The sequence below is a fragment of the Palaemon carinicauda genome, chromosome 14 (genome assembly GCF_036898095.1).
Source record: "Palaemon carinicauda isolate YSFRI2023 chromosome 14, ASM3689809v2, whole genome shotgun sequence".
NCBI classification, from domain to species: domain Eukaryota; kingdom Metazoa; phylum Arthropoda; class Malacostraca; order Decapoda; family Palaemonidae; genus Palaemon; species Palaemon carinicauda.
Genome location: NC_090738.1, coordinates 129,265,175 through 129,281,388, shown reverse-complemented (window position 1 = coordinate 129,281,388; position 16,214 = coordinate 129,265,175). Strand labels below are relative to the sequence as shown.

The 16,214-nt window shown below is 35.7% G+C and overlaps 1 protein-coding gene across 4 annotated transcripts in view; it reads left to right on the top strand.

Moving 5' to 3' along the window:
• Positions 1-16,214, top strand: part of Sms (spermine synthase) — a 66,953-nt gene that overhangs the window by 29,515 nt on the left and 21,224 nt on the right. For 2 of the 4 annotated variants that reach the window (XM_068387411.1, XM_068387410.1), the window contains exons 2-4: positions 11,551-11,631; positions 15,016-15,083; positions 15,744-15,896. In XM_068387411.1, the coding sequence (XP_068243512.1) occupies positions 11,571-11,631; positions 15,016-15,083; positions 15,744-15,896 (282 nt within the window). In that variant the 5' untranslated portion in view covers positions 11,551-11,570. Of the gene's footprint in view, positions 1-6,362; positions 6,507-7,622; positions 7,734-11,550; positions 11,632-15,015; positions 15,084-15,743; positions 15,897-16,214 lie in introns of those variants that run through there. The other 2 variants (XM_068387409.1, XM_068387408.1) reach the window with 2 other exon arrangements.

Sequence of the window (16,214 nt, the reverse complement as noted above, 5' to 3'; positions counted from 1 at the left end):
AACACATGATTATGCTTTACAAAACTTATGTACGTAGTACACTCGAGTACTGCAATGTGATATGGTACCCACACTATCAAAAGGGTATTGCACAAATAGAGAGTGTACAAAGGTCCTATACTTCTAGAATAGAAGAAGTTAAGGACCTTGACTACTGGGAAAGACTGCAATTTTTAAAACTATAGTCTAGAAAGGAGAAGAGAACGCTACATGGTAATACAAGCATGGAAGCAAATCGAAGGAATTACTGAAAACATCATGGAGTTAAAAATATCAGAAAGAGCAAGCCGAGGTAGATTAATAGTGCCAAAAACTATACCAGGAAAACCAAGGAAGGCGCACAGGACATTAATCCACTACGCACCAGCATCGATAATGCAGCGACTATTTAATGTGCTGCCAGCTCATCTAAGAAACATATCATGAGTGAGCGTAGATGTGTTTAAGAATAAGCTCGATAAACACCTAAGATGCATCCCAGACCATCCAAGACTGGAAGATGCAAAATACACTGGAAGATGCATAAGCAACCCTCTGGTGGATATACGAGGTGCCTCACACTGAGGGACCTGGGGGAACCCAAACATGGAATAAGGCAAGGGTAAGGAAAGGTAAGGTAAGGCTCTCCCACAACAGACTCCAAAAACAATGCAACTTGCTTTTGGGATGCCTTATATAATCAAATGAATAAAACTCTTTCTTTGAAAAAGAACAGAGACTAAAAATAAAGCTGAAGGAAATATCCCTCGGAGTTTTCTTCGTTGCAGGTCAAAAGGACAAATTGCGTGTCAGATAATTGGTGTTGAATGTGCAAGCACGAAATGTCCTTGCTTTATGGATCGACACGCACGAGGAAGTATGCCCCTGAGAGAGAGAGAGAGAGAGAGAGAGAGAGAGAGAGAGAGAGAGAGAGAGAGAGAGAGAGAGGCGTTAACCGTATTAATGTTCACTGCATCCGCTATTCGTTATTTTGCATGTAATGAAATTACCACATTTATTGATGTATCTTTTCAATGAGAGAGAGAGAGAGAGGGGGGGGGAGCGTTAACCGTATTAATGTTCACTACATCCGCTATTTGTTATTCTGTATGTAAATAAATTACCACATTTATTGATGTATCTTTTCAATGAGAGAGAGAGAGAGAGAGAGAGAGAGAGAGAGAGAGAGAGAGGCGTTAACCGTATTAATGTTCACTGCATCCGCTGTTCGTTATTTTGCATGTAATGAAATTACCACATTTATTGATGTATCTTTTCAATGAGAGAGAGAGAGAGAGAGGGGGGGGGAGCGTTAACCGTATTAATGTTCACTACATCCGCTATTTGTTATTCTGTATGTAAATAAATTACCACATTTATTGATGTATCTTTTCAATGAGAGAGAGAGAGAGAGAGAGAGAGAGAGAGAGAGAGAGAGAGAGCGTTAACCGTATTAATGTTCACTACATCCGCTATTTGCGATTTTGTATGTAGAGATATTACCACACTCATTGGTGTTGTATCTTTTCAATGAGAGAGAGAGAGAGAGAGAGAGAGAGAGAGAGAGAGAGAGAGAGAGAGAGAGTTACAAGGGTTTTAGATGTCTCAAAGACTTATATTCCATCAGTGGAGACTCGATTGGTGTTGTACCTTTTCAATAGTAATAATAATAATAATAATAATAATAATAATAATTCTTTATTTCCAATTTATACATTGGGTATTAATATCCATGTTAAGGATAATACAAAGCATCAAATACACAGAGAAACTAAACATAATATAAAAGTTTTAAAAGTTTTGATAAAAATTACGTACTCAAAATAATAAAAAAAGCATTTAAAACTATAATCACGAGTCTTATAAAGTCAGGAGAAAAACAAAATGTATAATAGTTCTAAAAGTATTGATAAAAACATATGCATTTAAAACGTTAAGAGCATAAAAAAAACCATATTATTAGGACGTTAAAAGTATTGATGAGAGAGAGAGAGAGAGAGAGAGAGAGAGAGAGAGAGAGAGAGAGAGAGAGTGTAAATAAACTTCAGCTGAGTCATCCAGTTAACAGGATATTGAATTTCTGTAAATAGTATCTTGCGAATAAATCAAGAAAAACCTCTTTGGTTTTCGGCATGATGAGGTTTTCCCAAACCAAAATGACCCTTGGAACACCCCCTCAGAAAAATCTTCTTCTTTCGTTTGATTCTTTCGAGATCTTGCTTTTGTTATTACTCCGAGTGTATAGAGATGCCGATCTTTGTTTTGTGAAAATCTCGTAAGGTCATCCTTCCAAGAAGGTAATGTCTTGTGCAATATAAAAAAGATGTAAGGTGGGGCAGGGCACTTGCATTGACGTAATTGCATTACTCCATCACCGTCCCCTTATTCAATATAACCCCGTGTACCACATGCACTGTCATTGCCTCCGCCATCGAAGTTAGGAGGAGGTTATGTTTTCGCCCCTGTTTGTCCATTTTTCTGTTTGCTTGTGAACAACTTCGTGGCCACAATTTCACTCATAGAATAGTGAAACTTTCAAGGATTAATTATTATGTTGAGACGTGGAAGTGATTCAATTTTGAAAGTCCTAGGTCAAAGGTCAACGGTCAAGGTTGAGCAAAAGGTCGACCTAATTAACCCTACCCTTAACCCAAGTTCGCACATGGTCGTCCCACAGACTTCAAATACACCTACGGTCTAAATTGATTCTGGGAAAGGCAAGCTGGTTTCGAGAAATAAGCTACCGTGGTGAAGGTCTGCACTCTGAAGAGTGCTTTTCTAGTAGTTATATAAGGCCATATAAAAAATCGTTAAGTATATTTGACCGTTATCTCGAGACAGATGAACTGGTTCTTTACATAATTTTCGAAGTGTCATGTCCTAACCGTGGCAAATCTCTTCACATGTGCATTACTGGAAAACATCGAAACCTCATGGTCCTCACTTGCCCAACAAAGACAGCTAAGAACTGAACTACGTTTGGGGTGGGGGCACTCTTCCCCCAACACCCCTCACTTCTAAACTAAGTTAGAAATCATGATCTTATTTGTCGTACATCGAAGTACCTCACATGACCATTACCCCCAAATAATGTACAATTACCTGGCAAGTAGTAGGTTGGGCAGGGCACTAGCCACCCGTTGAGGTACTACCGCTAGAGATTTATTGGGTCCTTTGACTGGCCAGACAGTACTACATTTGATCCCTCTCTCAGGTTACGGCCCATTTTGCCTTTACCTACACATACACTAAATAATCCGTCCTCTTCTGCCCTCATACACCTGACAACAATGAGGTTACCAACAATTCCTCTTCGGTCAAGGGGTTACCTACTACACTGTAATTGTTCTGTAGCTATTTTTCTCTTGGTAAGGGTAGAAAAAAAACTTTATCTATGGTAAGCAGCTCTTCTAGGAGAAGGACACTCCAAAATCAAACCATTGTTCTCTAGTCTTGGGTAGTGCCATAGCCTCTGTGCCATGGTCTTCCACTATCTTGTGGTAGAGTTGTCTTGCTTGAGGGTGCAATCGGGCACACTATTCTATCTCGTTTCTCTTCCTCTTGTTTTTTTTCAAGTTTTTATTATAGTTTATATATGAAATCTCTATTTTATTATTGTTACTGTTCTTAAAACATTTCATTTTAGTTGTTCATTACTTTTCTTGTAGTTTATTTATTTATACTATCCTTTTTTCACTACGCTATTTTTCCTGTTGGAGTTCTTGGGCTTATAGCATCCTACTTTTCCAACTAGGGTTGCAACTTGACTAGTAATAATAGAAATAATAATAGTAAACTTTTAATATTATTTGTTCATACTTCTCTTGTAGTTTCTTTATTTTCTTTCCTCGCTGGGCTAGTTTTTCCTGCAGGAGCCCTTGGGCTTATAGCATCCTGCTTTTCCAACTAGGGTTGTAACTTAGGTAGTAATAATAAGAATAATAATAGTAAACTGTTTCTATTTTATTTTAGTTGTTCATTACTTCTCTTGTAGTTTATTTCTTTATTTTCTTTCCTCACTGGGCTATTTTCCCTGTTGGAGCTCTTGGACTTGAAGCATCCTGCTTTTCCAACAGGGTTGTAATAAAAATAATAATAGAGAACTTTTGATATTTTATTTTAGTTGTTCATTACTTCTCTTGTAGTTTATTTCTTTATTTTCTTTCCTCACTGGGCTATTTTTCTCTGCTGGAGCCCTTGGGCTTATAGCAACCTACTTTTCCAACTAGGGTTGTAACTTGGGTAGTAATAATATGAATAATAATAGTAAACTGTTGATATTTTATTTTAGTTGTTCATTACTTCTCTTGTAGTTTATTTCTTTATTTTCTTTCCTCGCTGGGTTATTTTTCCCTGTTGGACCCCTTAGGCTTGTAGCATCCTGCTTTTCCAACTAGGGTTGTAACTTAGGTAGTAATAATAAGAATAATAATAATAAACTGTTGATATTTTATTTTAGTTGTTCATTACTTCTCTTGTAGTTTATTATATTTATTTTTGCCTTTTTCTCACTGGGCTATTTTCCCTGTTGGAGCCCGTGGGCTTATAGCATCCTGCTTTTCCAACTAGGGTTGTAACTTAGGTAGTAATAATAAGAATAATAATAGTAAACTGTTGCTATTTTATTTTAGTTGTTCATTACTTCTCTTGTAGTTTATTTCTTTATTTTCTTTCCTCACTTGGCTATTTTCCCTGTTGGACCCCTTAGGCTTGTAGCATCCTGCTTTTCCAACTAGGGTTGTAACTTAGGTAGTAATAATAAGAATAATAATAGTAAACTGTTGCTATTTTATTTTAGTTGTTCATTACTTCTCATGTAGTTTATTTTCTTTCCTCACTGGGCTATTTTTCTCTGCTGGAGGCTTTGGGCATAATCATAGCATCTTGTTTTTCCAACTAGGGTTGTAACTTAACTAGTATTAATAAAAATAATAACTAAACTTTTATACAGACCAACTTGCTTTTCCAACTAGGGTTGTAACTTAACTAGTAATAATAAAAATAATAACTAAACTTTTATAGTGACCAACTTGCTTTTCCAACTAGGGTTGTAACTTAACTAATAATAATAAAAATAATAACTAAACTTTCATAGTGACCAACTTGCTTTTCCAACTAGGGTTGTAGCTTAACTAGTAATAATAAAAATAATAACTAAACTTTCATAGTGACCAACTTGCTTTTCCAATTAGGGTTGTAACTTAACTAGTAATAATAAAAATAATAACTAAACTTTTATACAGACCAACTTATCCAATCGCATCTCAGCGATATTTTTGAGGACAATGCCCTACTGATAAAAGAATGACTCCGCTTTCTTTGCCAGACAGGTGGTCTAAATATAGAATTGATACAGAGGTACACAACAGATATGGGGTTCAATAATTAACGAACATCTCACTCTAGATATAAACGCTTGTTTTCTTGCGTACACTGTGCTGCTATCTGGCTGTTTTTATCTCGTAACGCTGTGCCCAAGAGTGAATACATGTTAATGTTAATTGGAGAAATAATAGGAAAAAATTGAAAAAATTTAAGATTTTACTCAAAGTTTGGACCTAAAATTCGTGTTTTGTATTCTGCTACATCGGCACAATTAAGTGAAGAAAATTCATTTTCATGGCATGCAATATTGTTACATTTATTGAATTTCGGGTATAACAATAATTTTAAAGTGGTTTATATACAATTTATTATTATTATTATTATTATTATTATTATTATCATTGTTGTTGTTGTTGCTAGCTAAGCTATAACCCTAGCTGGAAAAGCAGGATGCTATAAGCCCAACGGCTTCAGTTTAGTAAAGGAAAAAGAAAAAAAAAACACGACAGAATGGTGATTTTTTCAGACAGACATGGCAAATTTGCATGGTTCATATGTTAAGAGTTATCTCGGGTTACTATTTCACTTACTAATTATATATATATATATATATATATATATATATATATATATATATATATATATATATATATATATATATGTTTATCATTTCTTTTCAATATTAAGATATTATCGAGATAAGGCTAACTGGCATCTTGCAGAACAAATGAATATGCTAAAGGAGACGAAAACTAAACGTTCAAATTTCCTTAATGGCAGCCTTTTTCATAATTATTCCCATGGCTTAATTTGTGTTCACAAACAATGGAATCTTATTATACTAAAGGATGAACAAAATTATGGCTTAGTATTGATAGCTATAATTCAATTATATTTTCAAATATTTATTTTTATTTTTCCCACAAATTATAGTAGGCTGAGATGGTTTTATATTACCCAGCATTCCCTCGCATCCTGACATCAAGAGGAATGAAATAAATATAGTAGGATTAGTAGCATATTGTACTCCATACTGGAGCCAGTGGGCACTAACCCGTTTGCTGTATAGTTGGGGCTTTAGGAGTGTTCCCAGGGCCTTATCATTGGGTCTCTATTACACTAGACGGCTAAGGGGACAGACGTCTTTTATGTTTACGCCTTGTTGTGCTTCGAAGAGGACAATCCCATTTGGAACTTAGCATGTAAGTGCATATTTGGATAAGTTATATCTTGTACACCTAAGTGGTTTGGAAGTCTTCAGTCTTCTCTCTCAGTATTGCAGAGCACATAACATTAGTTATGAGTCAAATATGGAATGCACGTGGCAGTAGTATTATTAATCATTACATTCTTGTATTTTTTCAACTTTTCCCAAAATTAATTTCGTAGCCGTGATATGTATCAACAACTAATATATTAATTTTTGCTGGGATTCTTTCGTGAAAGTTATGTCAGTAGGTGTGAACTTTTGAAGAAGTGGCCCCATAGGGTGTGTCCTTGGCACGTCATTATATCAGTCTAGACGTCTTGGCGAACATAAAGATTTCGTGCAGTTTTTTCTTTTTTATTCCTTGGGTTGCCATTTGTATGAGCACCTTATTTCTATCGCTTTCCATCTATATATTTGAGTTTAAGTTATTAATCTCTCCCGTCTTGAAGATCACGAAAAAAATAAAACTGGCTGAGCTAACATCGCATAATAACGAGAAAATCAGGAAATTTAGTAACAAGACGAAATTAATACATTGGAAACTGGAGATACTGGTTAAAGAAAATGATTTGGACCAATGGGCAATGGCTGTTATAGTTATGAAGTCAGCTTGCTTGTGAATATTAATTTGATAAGAGGAATTTTAGACTGGACATGAGAGGACCTTTATAAGCAAAACGGTGCCATTTCGTTTTTTCATAACCACTTGCTATTTTAAAACTAAACATTCAAATTAAAACCGTTCCTTGACTTAATGCTTTTTATTAACACAAAAAAGTAATTTTTTCTTTATAATTGTTTATACCTTACTATAACTGAGCTTCGAATTTTGTTCAAAATACAAAGATAATGTTTCAGCAAATTTTCAAAACTAAATATTCAACAATGAACTGTTCATTGACTTAATTTTTTTAAACATCAAAGAACATGGTTAATTTTTCTCTATAAATAACTATACTATGGATTATAAAACTCTGTACTAAATATAAAGATTATTTTTTAGTAAATTGATGCATTCAATTAAATAAAAACATGACATAAAGACAAAATTAAGTCAGAAAATGTGCATTGAATTAAAAATGTAAAACGAACGCAACCATTGTATATTGTTAACCTTATTGATGATTTTTGTTTTGCCGCTCAGTATTGCTTAGTAGACTACTCTGTTTATCAAGATTTTTGCAACTTCTTCGAAGATTTCTGTTTAAAGTTGTTTAAGGTATGTTAAATTACCATGAATAGTGTATAATTGAAAGACAGTTAATGATATTGGACTGTCATAACACTTACTATTGTTATTATGTTATCTTGTCCAGATTAGCCTTCATCAAACCAGCTTACTTCACCTTTGATAATTCGGCAGAGGATTACTGTTATCGTTTTCAGGGATATGTGTTATAATTAACTTATCCGTAATTATTTTATCAAAGTGCAGCTGTGTTTCAGTAACTAGGTAGACGGAGAAGTGTGGTAAAACTGTGGGTAATTTGCCTGGTGAATTAATGAGTCATTACAGACGCGCTTCCCTAAATTACGGCAGTGTAAGGGTGGGGGGGGGGGGGGGTCGCAGGGGTCCGGTTACCCCCCCCCCGTTAGGTAAGTAGGTAAGGCAGCGGCTTGTATGTTAGGTTAAGGGGGAAAGTTTAGGTTAGTTGATGTCCATTCGTAATCCACATGGAAGGAAATGGCCGCTGATCTGCAAAGGCTCCACGTCCCTAACCATACCCTAAGGCACTGGTAGCCCTATTCTGGTTTTGGTATTATTTTACTGTATTACTGGGCAATGTAACCTATGAAATAAACTACTTTTTTCTATAGAAAAATGACACTTGTTCCCGTCGCAAATGAATAGTTTCAGAAATATATATATACCCTGGTTTTCCGTTATAGTTAGATATGTCATTGAAATATGGTGGTCTCCGTGTGAAGAACACTAATTTGGTACTAATTTTCTTTAGAACTTTTACCCTTTGCAAAACTTAAGAATTAAAGGGGTGTATGTATAATAGCGGCCACCTGTATGTATGATAACGGCTAACTAAGATTACAGCAGTGTAAGATGGGTCGCATAGGGATGTTAGCCACCCCGTTAGGTAAGTAGATAAGGACACGGCTTGTAGGTTAGGTTAGGTTGGGGGGGAAGTTTAGTTTGGTTGGTGTCCGTATTTTATGCTCGCTGAAGGAACTGGCCGCTGATATGCAAAAGCTCCGAATTAAATGTCTGATTGAGATATGAGAATTTTGAAGCACCATTAATCACTGGTTGATATTGACTGTCATGATTTCAAGAGTAGAGAGTACCATGATAGATTTCAAAAGCTATTCTATATAACATGGTGTCATATTTAAACATAGGAAGGTATAATTCCTATGTCTATTATTTATCCCTGTTCATTTATGATGAATTTTTTGGTAATGTTACGCTAGACTCCCCCCCCCCAGTGCCATTACCGCTTACCAGTACGTGGGAGCTTGATGTTTTTCTTTTTTTCCGAGCGAAGCGCAGTGCACGGCGGAGTAAAACCCAGTAGATTTCAATTATATTTCGATAGAGTGTAATGGTTTTTGCTCCACCGTGCGCTCACTAAGCTCGCGAAAAAAGAAAAACTTCAAGCTCCTATAGACAGGCGAGCAGTAATGCCGTTGGCTGAGACTACCGTAATATTACCAATTTTTCTGGGCATCTTTGTATAACGACGGCTAGGGCCTCCCGCACTCATAAAATATGAAATTTTTTTTCCCGTTTTCTAGCTGTTCGTAAGCCGTGGCTGTCATACTACAAAACCCGTGTCCGTCGTTCTTCAAAACCTATACCCATGAACACCACCTAACTTAACCTACAAGCCCTGTCTTTATTTATTTATAACAGGGGCCTAACCCCCTCCCCCAGTAAACTGCTGTATTCTTAGGTTACCCAGTGTTTGCTTCGCAACTCGCTTCATTCCAGGCACGGTAACAGAAACATATTTAGCAAAGGTAATTATTTTACAAGTACAGTAATAAGAAAGTTTTCACTTGTCCCAAAGAACTATATTCGCCTGTTTTGGTTGGATCCCTTTACCATCTTTTGCGGTTGATGAGATTTACGGGGGCGTGTCCTGCTGTATGCTACAGTATATGCAAAGCAAGCTAATATAACAAAACCAGCTATACTAGATTATTTGGATCTTTAAAAAAAAAATCCACGTTTCTTGGCAATCTTCCTTTGGCACGGACTGTTTTGAACAGCGCCATAAAAACGTTAGCTTGCCATTGTGAGTTAATTTTCCATCGTAAATATAACGCATGTCACCAACACTACACTTCGAATGAATGCTGAAATAATCACTCGTGAGTCATCTTTTATATAATCAATATGTAAACTTCCTTTGTTGGTTGAAGTTCGTAACCCTTGCCATTTTTGGATTGTTCAAGCTATAGAAAAAAATCACTTATATCGGGTTGAACTTCGTCACTCTGAGTTTGATATTTCCATCTTCATATCTTGGTTGCTAAGAACAGATAAGTCCGACACATGCTTGATGATCAGGGCTGCCGGATTCTCCACACTAGGCAACTCCACGCTCAGCGGTGTCGCTGATTAGTCCCAGTTTCACCTCTCTTAGTCTCACTTGATAACGTTTGTCAGTTACACTATATTGAACTGAGGAGGATTTTTCTTGAGCTGACGAATCAATTCGTCAAAAGGCAACTGTTGTGCGGCAATTGCAATTAATTTCCTCAACACTGATTCAAGAATCAGTCTTTCATTGAGTCGGCAACATCAAGCGCTGAACTCCACTGAGCCTCCTAATCCCATAGCATCCACACTTTCATAAACTTTACAAATATTGTAATTTATATATAGATATCACGGGGAAAATGAATAATAAAACCCTCATGTTAATTATTTATTACTTTTTACAGTATTACATTTTAATCGACATACATCATTTCTTTACAAAGTGTGGAATTTATTAACAATCGGATTCCACATTCCACACTTGATCAAGATGTGGAGCAGATTAGCCGTATCGATGACGTAAATTCCACGTTTCGGCAGCCCTGTTGATGATCCCATTACATTGTTTCAATTTTGGAAATATTGAATTCTGATGGGATGAAATAATAACCTTCAGCAATTTCCCAGGTTTAGTGGGGTCCGATTATTACTGTATTAGTATTGTTATTATTATTATTATTATTGTTATTACTGTATTATTATTATTGTTATTGTTATTGCTGTTTTATTATTATTATTAGCTTAGCCACAACCCTAATAGGAAAAGCAGGATTTTTGCCAAGGTCGTGTACTGTATCCACGAAATAGAAATCATAGTATAATTTTGTGTTACATCACAGTACTGTTGTTTGAATTGGTATCTAAAGGCTTAGACTTTTTTCATGTTTTTAATGCAATCAATTCCTATGCTCCTGAAGAAAAATGAATAATTAAACTTTCTAAAGCCTAAGTTAAGATCATATCTGGTGTCATTTCTATTTAAACTACTGGGTAATTAGAATAGTTTTGTTTCTCTAAAGATATGGTAAGCAGCTCTTCTAGGAGGACACTCCAAAATCAAACCATTGTTCTCTACTCTTGGGTAGTGTCATAGACTTTATACCATGGTTTTCCACTGTCTTGTTAGATTTCTCTTGCTTGAGGGTACACTTGGGCACACTATTTAACTTATTTGTCTTCTTGTTTTGTTGAAGTTTTTATAGTTTATACAGGAAATATTTATTTTGGTGTTATTACTGTTCTTAGAATATTTTATTTTTCCTTGTTTCCTTTCCTCACCAGGCTATTTTCCTCGTTGGAGCCCTAGGGCTTATAGCATCCTGCTTTTCCAACTAGGGTTTTAGCTTAACAAGTAATAATAATAAATTCCCGAATAATTGAAAGCAGGATTTATGAGAAAGCAAATTTTATAGTTTTTATTGATAAAGATATTCATGAAGAAAAATAGCATACAGTACTGTATGACACTTGAAAGCTAACACTTTGGTTTATCTTTTGGATTTTAGATTTTCAGTGAATACGTTTTTTTCAACAGATACTCTTTAAGAAGCAGCAATGGCAGGTCATTCAGTTCCTATTGACTTCCGCGTCAACCCGGCCAAAATTTCCAATCCAGGTTAGTTGAGTTTTCTCGTACAAAATTGTTTGTGTTTTATATTCAAAGTCTGCAGATACCCAGATTGTTTTATTATGTTAACTAAATTTTTCAAATCGTAACGTCCATTACTGTTCATTTGATTTTCTTCGAAGAATGTTATGTACATTTTGTGGTTACCCGACTGATGAGGGAATGTTGAAGGTCATGGTGTGTATATGTGTGCAACTTTTTAATGTAGTTTTTTTTTTTATTGATTTAATTTGTCGAAAGTATATGATTGATGAAAGAATTGAAAAGGGGAATTTTAAGATTAATTTCCTGCATTTACAAATATCTGCCTAAGGTTCATCTGGCTTTTTTCTCGGAGCTAGCTAAATATCACCGTCTATTCTAAAGATTTAAAATTTCTCATTTTCTTTCTCTAATAGCTTGTGCCTTTCTAGTGTTGTATAGTATTGTTGCTTATACAGTGTATGGTATTTTATGGCAATGAGAGCACTTGGACAAGTCAACTAGGAAACACCAATTCAATGTACAGTGTATGAAGTTGAAAGGTGTTTAATAGCCTCCTGACATAATTAGTCATTGGGGAGGTGGGGGACATGAGATGAACCTTAGATGAGTGTAGTATAGAATTAATTAATTTTATTAAAAAATTTTCTATTTCTATAAATATCACCTGAAGTTCATGGGGCAGAATCCTGCACTAAGATGATAGTGAAGGAAAGAAATTATCAATCCAATATCCTAGTCTAAATACTTAACTTTTGGTAACAACTGAAAGCAAGAAAGTCTTGCGTAATAACTGCAAGTCTAGATTGAGAAAAATTCAATACTAAATACCAGGGTTTAGAAATTAATACAAACTTTTAAGAAGTTAATCAATATGAATTCCTTTCACATATGCACTCGAAAACTTCAACATAGCTACTCTCAACACTCAGTAACTCCTAAGGAGAAAATTAACATTGAATTATAAATTTTTACAAATTTAAGGGTTTTTTATCTATATGAATTGCTCCCAACACATATCACCTGGAGCTACCACCGCACCAACATGCATTAATTTGGATAAGAAAACCAGGCCTCTATTAAATAATGCTACTGTAATTCTTTATGCCACTGAGCTGAAATCTTCTTGAAAGAATTTTAGAGAAATTGAGGGAAGTAGCCTCAGTCTTATATCTTGAGCCCAAATCTTTTAAGTTCCTCATGGTAACTCGTGACTGTGAACAGAAAACGGGAACCCCAATCTCTCGCTCCCTTGGACACAAAATCAGGACTAAAAAGCACACAACACTATTATAAAAGTATAAAAATAAAATTGTAACATCAGATAAGACTACGAACGAAGAATAGCGACTGCTTAAACCCAAATTAAATGGAAAAGTCGACTGACGAACGCCCCGGTGGGGCGGGTACTAAACTATAATAAAGCTAGAACGCTAATCTCGTTCGTAGACTGGACATGCTAGCAAAAAGTACCATGGGAATAATAACGATAATAAAAATGAGGGTTCAAAAGGCATAAGGCCAGGGACTTAACCAAGAACCTAAGTGACAGAGTACCAAACGGGCAGACTAAGATGAGCTCCCCAAGACAAGGGAACAAACAATGGCCGCCGCGGGCGGGCCAGACGGAAATGATAAAACAGACTATACTGGATATAAGACAAAAGCCCGGTACTACAAAAAGCTGTCAAAACAAACTATGGTACTTAACATTGGAATGGGTGAAGATGGAGCTTCGGTCATGACGAAATAAATCCACAAGTGTGAAAATAAGCCGAGAGCACAACAAATTACACAGTATACTAGCAGTCCAAAAAGAAGGATGTTGTTCAGATGGCGCTCGCGTCGGGGCGTGGGTGGCGTGGCTCTGGTAGGTTGGCTGGGGCCTCTGTATCGGCCCATCCCTTTGACGAAGGAATTAACTAAATGGAAGACAGCCTGTGAATCGCGCCTTTGCTTTATACACGACACCCACAAGGTGCTCGCGCGAGGGTAGTAACCTCTGCATTCCATGCTTTTATCTTTCTCTGGTATAATTGGAAGATTTTATCAGAAAAGTGTATCAGAAGGACCCCTTTTCACCGGGCGCCACAGGTCTCTCCCCAGAAATAGATTTTTCCTTCGTCAAAATCCCTTTTTTACTCTGTGAATGAATGTGGAAAAAATGCAGAAGACTTTTCATCCACAAATCATTCTTATCCCAAAAGGTAGGCGATAGACAAAAGGGATTTTGACGAAGGAAAAATTTTTTTCCTGGGGAAGTAGTCGGATGTAGAACGGCACCTCGTAGTAACGGGGGATGTTGAGGAAGGAGAAGACTAATTGGTAAGAGACCTGTGATAGTGGTTTTAACACGCCCCAGTTACTATACCGACACTCTATAAGGGTGAGCGAGCTGGGTATATTCTTGGCATTCTATGCAACTTAATTCTCTGGTATATTTAGCAGTATTTATACCTTAGAAATGGTGCTATAAGGAGCATTTCACAGAGCGACACAGGTTGAGCCCAGAAAATAATTTTATTAGCACCAAAACCCACATTCATGGAGAGAAAAGAGCCTGCAACTTGCTAATATGCTAGCAGAAAGTGGGACTTTGTTGTAAGATCCTTTAAAGAAAGTTTAAAAGGTTTAAAAAAAGGGGTTCTTTAGAGAATGTTACACTACATTTAAAGTCCCGTCAACAGATGAACCGATGTGTATTGTAGTGAGAATTTGTCCCTGTTGTGTAAATATACTAATAGGTTTTCATGATGGGTCCATTGCAAATTTGTTTACTTTCTACTCATGAAGGTAAACACTTGAGGTTCTATGGTCAATTTCCACAAATAAAACTTGTCTTTGTCATTTCAGCCTCAAGATCTTGTGAAAATGTTGATCAGAATGAAAAGATTGATGACAAGGTTCTTGTTTCAGTTTTATAAGCTTATTCAGAGTATGGTGTGCGATGTGTATAAGAAGCATTACTGTACGGCAGTTTTGAATTCTTCGTGCAGCATAGAGAATTTGTCGTATTATTTTATCATCACTGTTAGAAATTGATTGTGGCATGAAAAGGTGTACAGTCTATAGTTACTGTAATTCTTTTTAGTTACGCAGGTTTGCACTGACTTGCAAGGGTGCCCTTTTAGCTTGAGAAAGTTTCTTGGTTACTGATTGGTTGGATAAGATAATTCTGACCAATCAGAGAGCAGGAAATTTTTCCAAGCTAAAAGGGCACCGCTGCGAATCAGTGCAAATGCGCCTCATTAAAACGAATTGAGTATAGTTAGTACAATCCTGTCTATTTATTCAAAGTGCATGGTATTTAATTCTGGCTATTACCTCAAAACAATTAATGCTCGTAGTTTGTTTTAATGTGAAAACTAATTACCGGTATATTATTTTCAGTTGAAAGGAAAACACTCCTTCAAGATTTGGTTCCTGTTGTTGAACCCTTCACTGGATCTTTAACAGAGGTAATTTATATTTACTGCGTGTTTATTATTCTGATGTTTGCTCTTTTGAGTTTTTGCTGTACAATAGTAAAGAATTTAACTTTTAAGATACTTAAGGATGTAGGGATCTATTTTCCCAGACTTAATTCGTTAATTGTTTGAAACCTTGCCTGATATGAATCAAGTGTTTTAATTCACTGGTGCAGCTTGGGACTTTGTTGACCCTTTTACCCCCAAAGGACGTACTGGTACGTTTCACAAAACCCATCCCTTTACCCCCATGGACGTACCGGTACGTCCTTGCAAAAAAAAAGGCTATAAAATTTTTTTTTTTCATATTTTTGATAATTTTTTGAAAAAATTCAGGCATTTTCCAAGAGAATGAGACCAACCTGACCTCTCTATAACAAAAATTAAGGTTGTTAGAGCAATTTAAAAAAAATATACTACAAAATGTGCTGGGAATAAAATAACCCCCTGGGGGTTAAGGGTTGGAAATTTCCAAAGAGCCTGGGGGTAAAAGGGTTAATAAACATTGATAAAGTGATGACAATACATAATAGAAATTGTAATGATAATCTTACAGTAATTTTATAAGTTTTTTGTATGTAATTCTTGCAGCTTTAAAATAAAAAAAAATTCTTTTGTGTTTTTAAGTGAAATCCTATTTTTTCCCGACAGATTTCTGTTACCGAAGTCCCGGGAGGGAACTTTGTTGCCTTATATGCTTCAGATGAAATGACTTTCTCCGTCAAGTTGTATGGAAATGGTATAGTGTCAGCAACTGTCGAATATTACACTGATAAAGTGAACGAGCACAAAATCGTCAATGATGTAAGTTGAACTTTTTATTTTCTGTTTGTATATAGGTTTGTCTTATCAACTGTAGTTTCTAGGTGCGTAGTTTATTCTTGTAGTATAGACTTGAAGTTATTTATAGGAAAGATTATGATGTGACTAATTTTGTTTATTGAAACACAGTATCTATATAGAGGTTAATTATGATTATTATTGGTCACTGTTCATGATAACGAGAATTTTATTTTTGGCTAGAGAATAGGCTTCAGTGTACAGTATATAATACTAAAAGTTACAATACTAAAAGTTACTTTATATTATTTATTCTCATCACCTTGTTAAAGGTTGTATTAG